Source organism: Arachis ipaensis, chromosome B09 (genome assembly GCF_000816755.2).
Source record: "Arachis ipaensis cultivar K30076 chromosome B09, Araip1.1, whole genome shotgun sequence".
In the NCBI taxonomy this organism is placed as follows: Eukaryota; Viridiplantae; Streptophyta; class Magnoliopsida; order Fabales; family Fabaceae; genus Arachis; species Arachis ipaensis.
The window spans coordinates 26,585,190-26,598,698 of record NC_029793.2 but is presented as its reverse complement, the minus strand read 5'-3'; the positions used below and the strand labels follow the sequence as shown (position 1 = coordinate 26,598,698).

At 37.6% G+C, this 13,509-nt stretch overlaps 1 protein-coding gene across 1 annotated transcript; it reads left to right on the top strand.

Annotated features, from left to right (window-relative positions):
• On the top strand, positions 432 to 1,768 carry LOC107615228 (uncharacterized mitochondrial protein AtMg00810-like). Its single transcript, XM_016317326.1, has 3 exons — positions 432 to 733; positions 805 to 945; positions 1,753 to 1,768. The coding sequence occupies exons 1-3, from the start codon at positions 432 to 434 to the stop codon at positions 1,766 to 1,768; spliced, it is 459 nt and encodes a 152-aa protein (XP_016172812.1).

Genomic DNA, 13,509 nt, shown 5'->3' with positions numbered 1-13,509 from the left:
TGAATGGTGATCTTGGTGAAGTTGTTTACATGGAGTAACCAAAGGATTTTGTTGATCCTACCCACCCACTACATGTCTGTAAACTACACAATGCTCTCTATGGCCTCAAACAGGCTCCCCAGGCTTGGTTCAATAAGTTGAAAGGCTTTCTACTTACTCATGGCTTCCGTTCTTGCTACTCCGACACCTCTCTTTTTGTCTATCACCTCAATGGAATCACTACTTATATTCTTGTTTATGTTGATGATCTTATTATCACAGAAAACTCTCCCTCTTTCATCACCACTTTTATTTCCAACCTCAATCAAACCTTCTCCCTCAAAGATCTAGGTGACCTTCATTACTTCCTAGGTATTGAAGTCACTAGATCTCCTACCTCTCTTTTCCTCTCCCAAACCAAATATATCCGTGACATTCTCGACCGCTCCAAGATGACCAAGGCCAACTCCATCTCCTCCCCAGCTGAACCCGGCTCGCGACTTACTCAGATTGGTGATCCTCTTGGTGACCCTCACTTGTATCGTAGCATTGTTGGTGTTCTTCAGTATGTCACTATTTCTCGTCCTGAAATTTCTTATGCTGTTAACCGTGTTTGTCAGTTCATGCATTCTCCTACTGAAATTCATTGGAAAGCAGTTAAAAGGATTCTAAGATACTTAAGTGGTACTCTTGAATATGGTCTCACTCTTTATCCTTCCAAAGATCATCATCTTGTTGCTTTTTCCGATGTCGGGTGGGTTAATGACATTGTTGATTGCAAGTCTCAACATGCTTTGCTATTTTTTTTGGTGGTAATCTCATCAGTTGGTCCTCCCGAAAACAGAAAGTGGTTACCCGTTCTAGCACTGAAGCTGAGTACCGTGCCATAGCTTTTGCTACCACTGAATTGGATTGGGTTCGTGAGCTTCTGCGTGAACTTCATCTCTCTACTGCTAAAGCTCTTATGTTAGTGCTATTTTTCTCAGCTCTAATCCAGTCATCCACGACAAGTCCAAGCATATAAAAATAGATTATCACTTTGTGAAGGACCAAGTTAATGCAGGTGATCTTGTTATTCGTTATGTGCGCTCAGCTGATCAACGAGCCGACATTTTTACTAAAGCCGTAGGAATATCACGGTTTTGCGAGCTCCAATCCAAGCTGCATGTTCTTCCACGGCCATGAGCTTGCAGGGGGGTATTAACGACAGTCTCCTACTCTACAGCAACTAACTATAATATCACATTGTTATCTCCTTGTAAATAGCTTTATCTTGTTGCATATCAGTTTACTTAGTTCCTTAATTATAGCTCTTGTATAGCCTTAACTGCATGTATATCTCCTATTTTGCTGTGTTCTGGTGCAATACCAGAGCTGTATAAATTCTAATCACATCAATGAGAAATGCAACCTTTCCAAACTTGATAATGAGAAAGAAGAAGAAGTACGTACAATCAAAGGAAGAGAAGATGAAGAGGATGGTAGTATGGTAGAAGAGCATGTAGAGTGGAGAAGAGAAGAAAAAATGACCGTGTATATGTTTGTTTCTTTATTAATGTCGAGGGAAAGTTTTTAAAATTATTTTATTTGATTGACTTTTGATTTTCCAACATCAAAGATTAAAGATATTAAGAAAATAAAAATATACATGTATAATTAAAGAGACAAATGGCTTAGTGGATAAAGGTTTTTTCATATGATAGAAGACCCAAGTTCAAATCTTTCCAAAAGTATTTTTACTAGTATAATAAAACTTTATATATGTATTTGCAGGCTTAGGCCGGCTTGACAGGCCCAACAGGCTATTTCAAAAGCCTAAGCCTGACCTTTTAAAGAGTATAGGCTTTTTTAATAGCTTGAGCCAGGGCCTATTTTCTATCAGGCCAGGTTGCAGGCCGCCTAGCCTATTTCCACTCCTATTTGTACCTCTTAAAAGGTTTTTAAAAACTATGGGGTGAGAGAAAACTACATATTCTCAGTAGAGAATGTGAATGCTGCAAAAATACAGAATAAAATACAAATAGTTAACTCATATTCCAAAAACAATTTTCTTTATCAAACCTTTAAAATTTTCTTAAGTCTTAAAATAGTTTAAATACCTTTCTTTAAATCACATTACTTAAATAAAATCTCAATCACATTAACAATTCATCAGCCACAAACAGCATTCCTCAATCACTGCAATAACTAAGTAAATCAGCAATATAAGTAATATATCCAAACCCAATATACAAACATCACTCCTCAACACATTACTAAGTTCACAGCATCAACAATCAAGCACACAAGCAAGTCACCAAGACAAATAGCACAATCACAGGAAAATAAAATAAACAACCACAACCAAATACAAATGCGCAAACAATATGATGCATTGGCTGTCCCTAGTGCAGAACATGAGCTCATGCGTCGGTTATCTATCCGCAGCTCGACGTTACTTGGAACGGATTCTGAATATGGTTTCTCCACTAAATCAGTCAGCACAGGTATCACATGTGCGGACCCATGTCAATTAGATACCAAAGTCACACGGATTTACCCGTGTCAGTCAGGCTAAAATCATAATCATATAATTGCTATAGCATATGTGCATTCAGTGAGAAATAAGGTACCATGTGGGCGAACCCATATTAGTCCGATACCACTTGCCTTTAAAGTGGGCGTCCCTACTTAGCAACTCTGCCCAGCTAGTACGTTTTCCCTAACTGGGGTCTCTACCCAGTCAATACGTTTTTTCGACTAGGGTCTCTGCCCGATCCGTACGTTTTTCTAGACGGAGTTTCTCTTAGCATCTTGGGGATTTCTTATAATTTCGATATCTTAACAAAATTATTTCATTAGCAACTTATATTCTTAATTGTTTTATTAACTCCTCTTACCCTAATGCCTTCTCGGCGACCAATTTTCTATTCAAAACTAAAAATATCAAACGGACTTGAAACTGTACAAACTTTATATCCATGCGTCCTATCAAACTGAAGTTTCTAAAGAATTTTGAATTATATTTTTTTGGATGATCTAGCTCTAGATATTGAAGAAAAATCAAGACTATTGTTCTAGATTTTTGAAACAGCACCTTGCTGTCTTGTTATGTGATTTTACATCGCGAAAAGTTCAAGCACGAGACATATCTTTTAATGGGGTCAAAAATACATTCTAAAATTTAATTTAAATCTGGTTTCATAGCATTCAGATCAAAATTGAAGCGTATACAAAATTTAGAAGTTCTGCCTCTACTCATTAAAATTTCAGAAAAGTAGCAAGGGACAAACTTTTTAGAAAAATTGGTAAAAATCCAATTTTAATCTGTTTCTTCTAAATTTTTGTGGAGACATACTCATCTAAGTTTCATCTAAAATAAGTTTCAGTTTTATATCGCTTCATATGAGCAATTAATGCTGCTAGAAGTGGTGCCCTGTTTTCACAAATCAGTTTTCCGAAAATCCAGTGAGCAACACACCTTCCAAGAAACATTATTAATTCTACAAAATAGTTATGATTTACTACCTCAGCTTATATAAGATGCCAAAGACAGTGGCAGAGAAGTTGATCTCCTTGCAATGACGGTTCTTGTGGAGTACTGAGGATGGGAGATACGGATTACCGCTCGTGAAGTGGGAAGTGGTCATGGCTCCAAAGAAGGCAGGTGGGTTGGGAGTTGGGGATGCGGTGATTCAAAATACCGCATTGCTGTTTAAGTGATGGTGGAGGTTCTCGAAAGAAGACTGTCCCTTATGGAAGAAAGTGGTGTGCTCTTGCAATAATATGAATTCTACAAGAATGGTGGGAGGCCAGCCTACTCCCACGAGAGGGGGTCCTTGGAAGGATATATGGTAGCTACAAGTTAGTAAGTCGGGGCTGAGAGAAAAGATGATCAGTGGGTTGTCGATGGAGCTAGGAAATGGAAGAACAATCCGATTCTGGGAGGATAGATGGCTACCGGCTGGAGTATTAAAAGATATGTTTCCTAGGCTTTTCTCGGTCTCAACTCTTCATGAATCTGTGATAGCAGACTGTGGCTTTTGGGATGGGTTAGCGTGGATTTGGAGTTTCCAGTGGAGGAGAGAGTTGTTCCAGTGGGAGTTGGACTTAGTACACCAGCTTCATGAGATCTTACAGTCATTCAAGCTTTCAAATGAGAGGGAGGATAGTGTGGTATGGAAATTTGATAAAACAGGTGGCTATTCAACAAAATCCTTTGTGCGAGTGATGCAGGAGGAAGTCCTACCGGAGGAGGTTACCAGTTATAGCTTCACTGATGCTGTTTGGAAAGGATTCGTCCCCCCGAGGGTTGAACTCCTTTCTTGGTTTGCGTTAGTCGGAAGGGTCAACACAAAGAATCGACTGTGCAGATTACAAGTTATTGACCAGTAGGATAATAGGTGTCTTCTCTGTGGTAAGCCTGTGGAAACCGCGTTTCGTCTATTTCTTAGTTGTGAGATTACATGGCAGGTGTGGTGTGCTTGGCTAATGGCCTTTCAACAAATGTGAAGCTTTCCAGGTACACTAAAGGAACATTTTGAGAGTTGGACGAGCTTTACAGGAAGGAAGGTCGACAGAAAGAGATGGTTCACTGGATTCTTTGCTGTTATCTGGACAATTTGGCTAGAAAGGAATGACAGGCTCTTCCAAAATAAGAGTTCAAGAGTAGGGGACATTATTAACAGATCGTTTACGTTCTACGAAGAATGGAGTGGTGGTGAGCCCTTTGGGTGTTGATGGCCGTGTCACAGTGTCTAGGAGTTGTATGTTATCTTGTTTTATTATTGTTATAGCTTTGCTATATGCTCCACTCTACTGTGTTGAGCTCCCTTTGATTCAAAAAAAAAAAAACCTGAAACTTGTGCTCAAATAAACTAAACATACAGAACTTCATAATTCTTTTAATTACAACTTAAAACATTAAGTAAATCAAAAGTTACAATGGTTGAAAGACACAATTTTAAAAACTGGAAAACAGAAATTTCAGCACAAAACACCAAACTTTGAAAAATCATATCTCCCAAACCACTTGGCGGAATTTTATAAAATGTTTATGGGTCAATCTAAACATCTTAAAATTTATTAGAAAAATAATTTGGTTCAGAAAACATGTCTAGATTTCTCCCAGATCTCACGGCAAGTTTCTTTCCAAAATTATGCGGAAATTCTGCAGCATCACTTCCTAATGTTTAACAACCAATTTTGATTCCCCTAATATTCTAACCTATACCAATTCAATTCATTTTTTATCATTATTAGTTCATATTTTCAGCTACTTCATATCCCAAGAGCCTCAAATCAATATATGTTTCTGTGTGTTTTTAATTAGGCCCCAAGAGCTCAGTTTTTTTATCTCATCAGTAATCATCAACAAGGTTCCTAGCAAGCATCCATACTTTCACAACTCAACAGCATTCATCATCAATATCATCGTCATTAAACATTCCATCACACATATCATTCAAACACCAGTACATCTTTATCATTAAACTATATCTTTCACTTAAAACAAGTATATATATAGACAAGCATAACTTCTGCATCAATAAAACAGAAAATCCAGTAGCATCAACAACAAGTAAATACATATTCCATCATCAGTAATACAAGTTCATAGTTTCGGTTTACCTAATGAAGTTTCAGCAACGTTACCATTAACAATTACAACACTAAATGATCAAACCAATCACCAATTATAACTACAAATCAACTCAATTCCATCAATTATTCCCACAAAGCAACCATAAACTATTTGCAGTTACTCATTTAATTTTATTGGCATTCATAATTTAAAATATTTACTTTTAAAAATAAATCCCCTACCTTAGTTAGCCGAAATTAAGAGAAACTGGAGGCAGAATTACAACATGACGACTGGTTGGACCACTACTAACACTGCAACAATTTCAACGATAGTAGCAGTATTACGCCCCAACACAATCAGGACAGCAGCAGCGTTAGTTCCTACAGCAGTGACCATGGTTGCAGTGAAACAGAGAATTCAAATTCAATGGAATCCGAAGTAGAAACGGCTTTAAAAATTCAAGACAGAGCAAAGGCTAAAGTTGAATTAAAACAAGAACAAGCAGATTAATAAGATATTGACAGAACAAGACATGCAAGCAGAGCAGCATTAAGGGAAAAGCTAGACCTGAATAGTGGAGGGTAGGGCAGTGATATTGAACGTAAATTGGGACAAGGTGGCAGTAAGGGTTTTTGAAACAGGGATAATTTACTGCAACAAAAGAACAAAGCAGCAGCAATAGGAGAGGCAGCACAATCGTTCATGTTAGCATGCCACGTGTCCAAACTATAAAAGTGACACATGTCACTAACGATCCACACATCAAGCACGTTAGCATGCTATTAACAGAAAATGACTCAGGGACTAACATAGTACATTTTTACTAATTTTAGAGATGTAATTAGTGCCATCTGAATTTTAGGTGCTATTTTGATGCACAATACCAATCTCAAAAACTATTTTAAAACTTAACTTGAACAAAAATTATGAAATTTCTAAACAATTAGAACATATATGAGTAAACATTATAGATAACTAATTTGGTGGTCAAGTGGTTAGCTCACTCTTTCTTTTAAGTAAGTATATGAAGTTTCAATCTCGTTTTGTACATATAATAACTCATTGAACAATATTAAATAAAACTCTGATTCCCGCAATAGATTAATTATTCGTCTGCTGGACTGAGAGATACCATAAAAAAAATATAAATAACTATTATATTGCTCGTTTTTTAATCACTCTAGGGAAGGTTTTATCTCATGAAGTAACGACATAGCAATTGCTCTTTCTTGTCAATTAGTTGTTTGTTGAAAAATTAGATTGGGAAAAGATGTTTCTAAGGATAATGCAGAGGCATCTTATTTTTTTTTTCAAGCGCATGTGGATTATGTCTCCCTTTAGTTCACAAATTGACCATTATGATCCTCAAAATCTTTGGCTCCATGAACTTCACTTCACAAATTTCCCATCAACACTATATTCATATATAAACCTTTAAGCTTTTTTCTAATCATGCCTTTGCTTTACTTGGATGCCAATAGTCTTTTATGGTTTGTTAAATTGATGATTAAAATTATTAATAATTAGTAGTATAATTGATGTCAAAGCTTCCAACATGATGTGACGGGCTTTGGAGAATATATATATGCTTCATGTTTGCAACAACAGTAACATGAAAAAGTTTAATTTCTTTAGAGAAGATATGAATTTAATTTGTAAGGCCAATTAATACTTCTGGGTAGGCATTTTGGATCTTAAACTGTTAGAATCGTATCATCCCATTGAATCAATGCAGTAAAACAGCAACTTAAGGTGATATGTTTGTTGAACCTAATTATTGAAAAAAAAATGGCTTGTTTGTTAAAATTTATAGAGCTAAATAGGCCACAATAATCAAAATAAAAAAAAGTTTAAAAATTAAAATATTTCAGTCATAATCAGCCATAATTTTTTTAAATTGAGTTTATTTATATTATCATTATACATATTGAATTTTTATCACAGTTTCTTATCACAAAATTTATCATAGATTTTATTTTTTTCACATGTTAATCATAATATATTTCTAATTATTAATGTAATGTATCTAATATTAATGATACTTAATATAATTTAATTTTTACATATATTATTGCAATAAAAACTAATCTTAATAATACTCTTTAATTGATATTAATTTTAATTTATTTTTTTTGTAACCACTCACCTTTTCATTGATTCACCTCACTCCACCTCGTTCACAAGGAAAAAACTCAACTTTAAATTTTTATCACTGGTGGCATAACAAGACACAGATGAAGGAATTGAAAGCTTGATGCATCAATTAGTCAGAGAGACAGAGAAATAGAATTTGCAATTGAGAGTGTTTTATAAATTGAATCGATACGTGCATGCTACACTCTTAAAGCTTTTTGAGTCTTATTTCGAGTGGATCGGATTAGCCAAATAATTCACAACCAATTGCAATTCTCTTTAATTTTTGGTATTGTGACATTTGAATTCGATCATACATAACATTCATAATTTCATATTAATAATATCTATAATTTCGTACTCATAAGTCAAAACATTATTCATAATTTCATACATACATACGATGTCCATAATTAATAAATTTTTATAATTAATATTACCAAATTTCAATCTATGTATCTTATTGTATTGTTTAATGAGTCATAATTTTAATTATTTTAATATTTTTTATTTAATATTTATATGTATGCTTATTTATTAATTTTAATATGATGAGTTAATAATTATTTTAAAAAAATTATTTTTTAATTTTTGTTTATATTTTATTTTTATTTTTTATAAAATGTATTGGGGCGATTTGAGATTTTTTTAGGATTAAAAATATTAAAATTTAAAATTTTTATTTGAAAAAAAAAATTATAGAATTATGAATTTATTAATGAAAGAGATTTTTTTTTGAGATTTGGTTCACATTTAATTTGGAATTGACTTTTGGTGTAATTAAATGAAAAAAATAATTATAAAAAAATTAATTGTGTCAATTAATTAAATTAAAAAAGTGATTTATACTCTCTTGTCAGTGTAAATATTATTGATCATATATTTTTATTTATTGTTTATAATATTTTGACTAGCTAAAATTACTCAAATAATTAATAATAATGGATTTGGCTATTATAGTGTAGCTTCCAGGTAGGTTTATGGTGACAACCGGTTGAAATTCAACATTTTATGATATCCTATTAAAAACATAATTTGAATAATACAAATAAATTAGTAACTTATTTTATGTACAATCAACCTTTTTGATTCCAGTAAACACTCCCACATATACATAGTTATTATTCATACCCTGATCTAAACACAAAACCAGGCCTAATAAGGACGAAAGGTCCGACTTCGAAGGGTTGCCTTTCTAGAAGAGGTCGGACACCGTCCAAGGGGCTCAGCTCCATACGATAGGTCGCTGCTTCTAGAAGCCTCAAATTCTATCTTCTCCAAAAGATAGACCACAATTCTATCTTCTCTAAAAGATAGACCCCAATAAACTTCCAAGATATCAGATAAGATAGAACTACCATCACCAAAGAAGTCATCAAACTCTACTATAAATACAATGGCACCCCCCAAGTATAACTCATGTTCAATCTACTAAAAATCTTCCTAAAGCCCTTGCTAACTTAAACATCGGAGTCTTTTGCAGGCACCACTCCCCACCTCCTCACGAGAAACTCAGACAGGTAGCACCTCGACATCACAAGTCGAACGCTGCCACACAAAAAGATCTGGCTCTCACGTTCAGGCCTAAATCAACGTTTCAGGTAACCCTCGGAAAATTAGCACTGTTGCTGAGGACCAGGAATTCATCCCACAACGATGGCAGAAACCAGCATGAAGATGGTCATACGGCATCCGAATCTGAAGATGAGCCCCAACCTGAGAGCAACGCTATTATACTATCACCACCGCCTCAACCACAAGGGCCACAGGGGGGAAGGACCAGCGGCTAACCCTCAACTAGGCGGATCCGTTTGGAAGTTCGTCACCGCGAGGAAGAAGAACCCCCTCAAATAGCCGAAATACTGGGACTCGTCCGAGGTTAGCGAGATCGGCTAGAGCAACTTGAATACCAGGCAGAAAGACAGTGGGAAGCTGAACGAGAGCAACAGAGAGAGGTAAAATGACAAAGGGAGCTAGAGGAAAAGCTTCAAAAGCTAGAGACCGATCTCTGAAGCCGAACTAGCTGGACAAATCGAGAAAACAGCCCTCTGGGGAAAGAAGACCCATTCTCCGAAGAGATCATGCAGGCCAAAGTACTAAGGAATTTTAAAACCCCAACATGGACCTCTATGACGGGACGACTGACCCCAAGCATCACCTCAGCAACTTCAAGAGCAGAATGTACTTGGCAGGTGCCTCGGATGCTACCCTCTGCAAAGCATTCCCGACCACCCTAACTAAGGCGGCCACGAAGTGGTTCGACACCTTACCTCCTAGATCGGTAATTAGTTTCGACGACCTATCCCGGAAGTTCCTGACCAGGTTCTCCATCCAGAAGGATAAACCAAAACATGCACCGCGCTTGCTAGGAATCAAACAAGAGATTGGGGAAACTCTTTGCAACTACATAGAAAGGTTCAACAAAGCATGCTTGGGAATTTCGAGCCTACCCACTGAAGCTGTAATCATGGGACTAGTCAACGGCCTCAAAGAAGGGTCATTCTCCCAGTCAATTTCCAAGCGACATCTGGGTTCTCTAAATGAAATTCATGAGAGGGCGAAGAAGTACATCAATATAGAGGAGAATTCATGGAGGTATACATAGAAAATCTCATGGAGGTGTACGTAGACGACATGCTCGTAAAAACCAAAGAGAGCATTGCCCGACCTCTCTAAGGTATTCGCCACCATAAGAAAGTATGGAATGAGATTAAATCCTTCGAAATGCACCTTTACGGTGGAAGCAGGGAAGATCTTAGGATTCGTGCTCATCTAGTAGGATCAGCTCTGAAATCACTCCCCATCTACTTTATTCTAAGGAAGGGCAAACAATTCAAGTGGACCCCAAAATACGAACAAGCCTTCCAAGTCAAAGCCTTCCTGGGCCAGCCACCTATACTAGCCCGACCTATAAAAGGAGAATAGCTCGTCTTATACCTAGCAGTGGCTAGTCGGGACATAGCATCGGCCTACGTGAAAAAGAGAAGGGACAACAACCTCTCTACTTCATCAGCAAAGCCTTACAGGGAGCTGAGCTGAACTACCAAAAGATAGAAAAGTTTGTCTATGCCCTTATCCTCACGTCTCGGAGACTCCGACCTTACTTCCAGGCTCACACCATCAGAGTCCACACTAACCAGCCAATGAAACATATCCTGCAAAAGATGGACTTAACAGGTCGGATGCTACAATGGGCAGTGGAGCTGTCTGAGTTCGACCTAAAGTACGAAGCTTGGACAGCAATCAAGTCACAATACCTTGCTGACTTTGTCGCTGAATACACCGAAAGTCCAGGAGATCCGACCACATGGAGCCTATACATAGACGGGTCATTAAATAAAGTCGGAATTGGGACCGGGATCATTCTAGAAAGTGACCAAGAAACTCGGATAGAGCTGTCCTTGAGATTCGAATTTCCTGTCTCTAACAACTAAGCAGAGTACGAAGCCTTACTCGTTGGCATGAAGTTGGCTAAAAAAGTGGAAGCTGAAAAGCTGGTAGTGTTCAGTGATTCACAGGTAATAACTTCGCAAATTAATGGAACTTATCAAACCAAAGACCCCACTATGAAGAAATACGTGGAGGAAACCCGAGAACAACTGGCACACTTTGTAAAAAGTGACATTCGACATATAACCCGAGAATTCAATGCCCGGCTGACGCTCTCTCAAAGTTAGCCAGCACCAAGCCGGGGGCAACAATAGGAGTCTTATCCAGCAGACCCTGCAAACACCATCAATATCAAAAAGGAGGACAATTCAAATCCAGAAGCGTTAGTCATATCCAACCAAAACTTAGGATGGATGACTCCCATAATCAACTACCTCAAATTTGATACACTTTTCGAGGACAAAAAGAAGCCAGAAGGCTTATCAAAGAGGCGTAAAACTACAATGTCCTATATAAAAGAGGGATCTCAACACCCCTCTTGAAGTGTGTACCGACTTCTAACACAAAAGAAGTCCTGGAGGATGTACACAGTGGCATCTGCGGCAACCACCTAAGAGCTCGGCCACTGTCCAAAAAGGTGATCTGAGCTAGTTTCTTTTAGCCGACCTTACAAAGGGAAGCAACCAATAAAGTCATATTGGCCGGGTTAAAGCGCCGACTACAAGACTCGAAGGGAGCTTGGGCTGACGAGCTCCCTCAAGTCTTGCGGGCATATCGGATTACCCCACACTCCACAACAGTGGAATCACCCTACTTGCTTATGGAATGGAGGCCATGATTCCAATAGAAGTTATTGAAGAATTACCTAAAGTAGTATTCTACAATGAAAGAGTCAACACCCAAGCACAAAAAGAAGAGCTCGACCTCCTCCCAGAAGTCTGAGAAAGAGCTTGGATTAGAGAGGAAGCTCTAAAACAGGGGATAACTCTAAGATACAACCAAAATGTGGTCAAAATAAAGAAATTTCAGCGCCAACGACCTCATCTTGATCCGGAATGACATCGGGGTACAAGAGTCAGGAGAAGGGAAGCTGGCCGCTAATTAGAAAGGACCTTACAAGATAGTAGAGGTCCTAGGTAAAGGCTACTACAAAGTGTCCAACCTCCAAGGACTGGAGCTCCCGAGATCTTAGCACGCATGTAACTTAAGAAGTTTCCTGTCTGAGAACGCATTAACTTAAGCTCGACAAACCGCAAAAATCATTGTCTGACCTAAACAAGGTCGGCAAGATGAAGCAATGAGGTCCAAGTTAATGTAAGAGGTTACATAAACAGCTCGTATAAAGCGATCTCAATGAGATCGGATAAAAAACGGGTAGTAAAAGTAAGTTGATAAAGGCCGATTATTCGAAGTTGGACCTATAAAGGAAACTCAGCGTCCTAAAGTCGCAAAATAGACAAATCAGAAAGTCGACTACAAAAAACATAGCTCCATTTCAAAGGCAGAAAAGTTCTCTAGAAAATAAAAAGAATAACTAGGAACATTACTATTAAAAGTTGTGGAAACAACTAAAACAAAAGGTAAAAATGTTCAAAGAACTACCAATTATTACAAAAAAAAGAAAGGGAGAAAAAGAAAGGCCACAATACTTTTATAAGAAACAAAAGGTAACGGGCCTAATAACTCCTCTATTAAAACGTTCGCACAAATCAAGGAAACCTAGCCCCTCATTTAAAGGGGGTAACGTTCAAAATTTTGAAACACGTCGAGCACTCGACTTCCGGAAAGGCAGGCACCCGACGTCCAAGCAGGAGCCTTGAGATGCTTGAGCCCGACCTCTGAAAAAGCTCAGGACTCAAGTAGGGGCATTGTTCATACCCTGACCCAAACATAAAATCAGACCCAATAAGGACGAAAGGTCTGACCCTGGTGGGTGGCCTTTCTAGAAGAGGTCGGACACCGTCCAAGGAGCTCAGCTCCACACAGTAGGTCATTGCTTCTAAAAGCCTCAAATTCTATTTTCTCCGAAAGATAGACCCCAACAAACTCCTAAGATATAAGATAAGATGGAACTACCACCACCAAGGAAGTCATCAAACTCTACTATAAATACACTGGCATCCCCCAAGTATAACTCACGTTCAATCTACTAAAAACCTGCCTAAATCCCTTACTAACTTAAGTATCGGAGTCTCTTGCAGGTACCACGTCTACCTCCTCACAAGAAACTCGGACAGATGGCAACTAGGCGTCACAAGTTAGACGCTACCACACAAAAAAATTTGGACATCACGTTCAGACCCAAATCAACGTTTCAGATAACACTCAAAACAGTTACATACTCTCACCTAATGCTCAACCAAAAACCCACATCAATATATTAGACAGGCTTTTCTAGCTCATTAAGTTTGCATTTTTTTATTAATATAAACAAGATACGT

What these genes read in the sequence shown, in the direction of transcription:
- LOC107615228 (XM_016317326.1), top strand. Translation starts at nt 432, where the DNA reads ATGACCAAGGCCAACTCCATCTCCTCCCCAGCTGAACCCGGCTCGCGA. An exon ending in GTTGCTTTTTCCGATGTCGG is followed by an intron (nt 734 to 804) that starts GTGGGTTAATGA and finishes TAATCTCATCAG; the next exon opens with TTGGTCCTCCCGAAAACAGA.